At 61.6% G+C, this 2,765-nt stretch overlaps 1 protein-coding gene across 1 annotated transcript in view; it reads left to right on the top strand.

Moving 5' to 3' along the window:
• Positions 1–2,760, top strand: part of SEMA4A (semaphorin 4A) — an 8,061-nt gene extending 5,301 nt beyond the window's left edge. The window contains exons 7-11 of the mRNA XM_015884267.1: positions 7–193; positions 670–788; positions 1,384–1,547; positions 1,771–1,859; positions 2,258–2,760. Of these exons, the coding sequence (XP_015739753.1) occupies positions 7–193; positions 670–788; positions 1,384–1,547; positions 1,771–1,859; positions 2,258–2,760 (1,062 nt within the window). The remainder of the gene's footprint in view (positions 1–6; positions 194–669; positions 789–1,383; positions 1,548–1,770; positions 1,860–2,257) is intronic.
• Positions 2,761–2,765: the final 5 nt, after the last annotated feature.

Below are 2,765 nucleotides of genomic sequence, written 5' to 3' on the forward strand. Positions count from 1 at the left end.
CCTCAGTGCTCCGCGGGCTCCTCCTCGGACCAGCTGCTGTCGTTCATGAAGGACCATTTCCTGATGGAGTCTCGCGTGGTTCCGACCCACGGGCGCCCCCTGTTGCTCAGCGCCGCGTCCTACACGCACATCGCCGTGCACCAAACGCGCGGCGCCGCCGGGACCGAGCACCGGGTGCTGCTCATGGCCACGGGTGGGGAGAGGGGGGGGAGAGGGGGCCCTATGGGGCGGGGTGACCCTATGGGGTGGTGGGACTCTATGGGGTGATGGGACCCTATGGGGTGATGGGTCTCTATGGGGTCATGGGTCTCTATGGGGTGATGGGTCCCTATGGGTTGGTGTGTCCCTATGGGGCTGTGTCCCTATTGGTTGGTGTATCCCTATGGGGCTCTGTCCCTATGGGGCTGTGTCCCTATGGTGCTGTGTCTCTATGGTGCTGTGTCTCTATGGTGCTGTGTCCCTATGGGGTTCTGTCCCTATGGGGCTGTGTGTCCCTATGGGGCTGTGTGTCCCTATGGGTCTGTATCCCTATGGGTCTGTATCCCTATGGGGCTGTATCCCTATGGGGCTGTGTCCCTATGGGGCTGTGTCCCTATGGGGCGCTGTTCGCTATGGGGCCGTGTCCCTATGGGGCGCTGTTCGCTATGGGGCTGTTGCTGTGCCCCACAGACACGGGGTTCCTGCACAAGGCGGTGGAGGTGGGGGAGGGGCGCGCCCACATCGTGGAGAGCGTCCAAATGTTTGAGGAACCGCAGAGAGTCAGCAGCGTCCTATTGTCTGCCAGCAAGGTGGGGCGGGGGGCTATGGGGGGCTATGGGGGGCTATGGGGGGCTATGGGGTGTTATGGGGGGTTATGGGGGGTTATGGGGTGGGATGGATGGAATGGGATGTTATGGGATACAGTGGGATGGATGGGATGGGATGACTAGGATGGGATATTATGGGATGAGATGGGATGGAATGGATGGGATAGATGGAATGGGATGTTATAGGATGGATGGGATGGAGATGGGATGGAGATGGGATACTGGGATGGGATATTATGGGATGGCTGGGTTGGGATGGATGGGCTATGATGGGCTCTGATGGGCTGTGATGGGCTATGATGGGCTGTGATGGGATGTTATGGGCTATGATGGGCTGTGATGGGATGTTATGGGCTATGATGGGCTGTGATGGGCTATGATGGGCTATGATGGGCTATGATGGGATATTATGGGCTATGATGGGATATGATGGGCTGAGATGGGCTGTGATGGGCTATGATGGGCTGTGATGGGTTGTGATGGGCTGTGATGGGTTGTGATGGGTTATGATGGGCTCTGATGGGCTATGACGGGCTGGCTGGACGCCGTGCTGTCCCCATGCATTGCTGTGCTGCAGGACGTGCTGTACGTGGGTCACGCTGGCGGCGTGTTGGTGCTGCCATTGTCCAACTGCAGCCAGCACCGCAGCTGCACCGAGTGCGTCCTGGCCCGGGACCCACATTGTGGCTGGAGCAGCAGCCGCAGCAACTGCGAGAGGGTGGGGGCGGCCCCGGGGGATGGGTGAGTGATGGGGACAAGGACCTGACCCTATAGACAGAACCCCATTAACTGACCCTATAGACAGCACAATAACTGACCCTATAGACAGCACAACAATAACTGACCCTATAGACAGAACCCCATTAACTGACCCTATAGACAGCACAACAATAACTGACCCTATAGACAGAACCCCATTAACTGACCCTATAAACATCCCCCCATTACCTGACCCTATAAACAGCCCGTGGCTGCAGGACGTGGAGCGCGGCGACGCCGGGAGCTGCTACCGGGGGAGGAGCCGGGGGGCGGAAACGGGGCCGGAGGAACTGAGTGAGTGTGGGGCGGGGGGGCGTTATGGGGCGGGGGGGGGGCTGTAGGGTCAGAGTTAGGGTCAGGGTTAAGGTCAGGATTATAGGGGGAGGGTTATGGGGTTGGGGGTTGGATAATAGGGTTAATATGATAGGGTTATAGGGGTATGGGGTTATAGGGGCAGAGGGTTATAGGTGTATGGGGCTATAGGGGTTGGGGTAAAGGGGTATAGGATTATAGGGGTATGGGGTTATAGGGGTGTGGGGCTATAGAGGTGTGGGGTTATGGGGGTATGGCGTTATAGGGTTATGGGGCTATATGGGCACAGGGGTGTTTGGTTTCCTGGCTGTGGGGTCGTGTTCTCACCGTGTCCCCCCGTTTCCCCCCGTGTCCCCCCGTTTGTGTCCCGGTTCCCGTAGCCCTCACCCCGCCCGTTCACTCCCTGCTCCGCCTGCCGTGCCCGCCGCGCTCCGCCTGGGCCTCGTACAGCTGGGAGCAGCCGGTTGGGGCTCGGGGGGTCACGGAGCAGCTCCCGGACCTGACGCTGCTGGTGGCGGCGCAGCCCCGAACCGCCGGCACTTACACGTGCTGGGCCACCGAGAACGGCGCCCGCTGGGCCGTGGTTCGGTACCGGCTGCAGGAGCCGCACGAGGCGCCCGAGCGGGGCGGGTGCGGGATGTTGGACGGGGCCGCAACGAGCGGCTCGTACCGGGCGCGGTTCGTGGCCGTGACGGCGCTGCTGGCGCTGACGCTGGTGGCCGCGGCCGGGCTGGGTTTAGTGGCCTATAGAGCCCGCAGCAAAGTGAGGGGCTGCCCCGGGGGGGGCGGGGAGAAAAAGCCCCTCAATGGGGGCGGGGAGCGGGGCTGCTGCCTGCAGATGGACGGTAACGGGAGGGAGCGGGGGGACGGCGGGGAGCGGTGAGCGAA

Source organism: Coturnix japonica, chromosome 25 (genome assembly GCF_001577835.2).
Source record: "Coturnix japonica isolate 7356 chromosome 25, Coturnix japonica 2.1, whole genome shotgun sequence".
NCBI lineage: Eukaryota > Metazoa > Chordata > Aves > Galliformes > Phasianidae > Coturnix > Coturnix japonica.